At 69.3% G+C, this 541-nt stretch overlaps 1 protein-coding gene across 1 annotated transcript in view; it reads right to left on the reverse strand.

The window, feature by feature from the left end:
- Positions 1 to 45: 45 nt before the first annotated feature.
- The window catches only part of CHRNA4 (cholinergic receptor nicotinic alpha 4 subunit), a 19,955-nt gene continuing 19,459 nt past the window's right edge, over positions 46 to 541 (reverse strand). Inside the window, exon 9 of the mRNA XM_027767721.1 lies at positions 46 to 334. Within this exon, the coding sequence (XP_027623522.1) occupies positions 209 to 334 (126 nt within the window). The 3' untranslated portion in view covers positions 46 to 208. The remainder of the gene's footprint in view (positions 335 to 541) is intronic.

Here is a 541-nt window from a genome sequence, read left to right on the forward strand (position 1 = left end):
CCCCCCGGAGGGCGGGGCTGCGGGGGCCCCCTCCCGCAAGCCTCCGCCTCTGGGGCCTCAGCCTGCCGGGGGCGGCACCCCAACTGGCGGCTCCCCGGGGGCTGCGTATCCTTCCCACGTCGTCTTAGGGCAGGTACGAAGGCGGGGCGACTTGGCAGATGCTTGGCCCCGCAGAGCCAGGCGGCCGGACGCAGCAGTCGCAGCTTCCCTAGATCATACCGGCCAGCCAGGGGGGCAGGAAGAGGCCCACGGTGCCCAGCAGGCAGACGAGGACGAACAGCCAGAGGAAGATGCGGTCGATAACCATGGCCACGTACTTCCAGTCCTCCTTCACCTGCAGACAGACACACGTCACTGCCCTTGGTCCTGCAGCCACACCCACGCTGACCGCGAGGTGCCCCAAAGCGGCTGCCCATGCCTGCACGGAGGGGACCCAGGCCTGGCAGTGAGAGGCGCCATGGGGGCGGGCCAGGACCCTCGAAGCCAAGCTCACCGCAGGCGTGTGCACGAGCATCCGAAACTCAGACTGAGCCGACCTCAC

This window comes from Tupaia chinensis, unplaced genomic scaffold (assembly GCF_000334495.1).
Source record: "Tupaia chinensis unplaced genomic scaffold, TupChi_1.0 Scaffold144472_1, whole genome shotgun sequence".
Classification (NCBI taxonomy): Eukaryota; Metazoa; Chordata; class Mammalia; order Scandentia; family Tupaiidae; genus Tupaia; species Tupaia belangeri.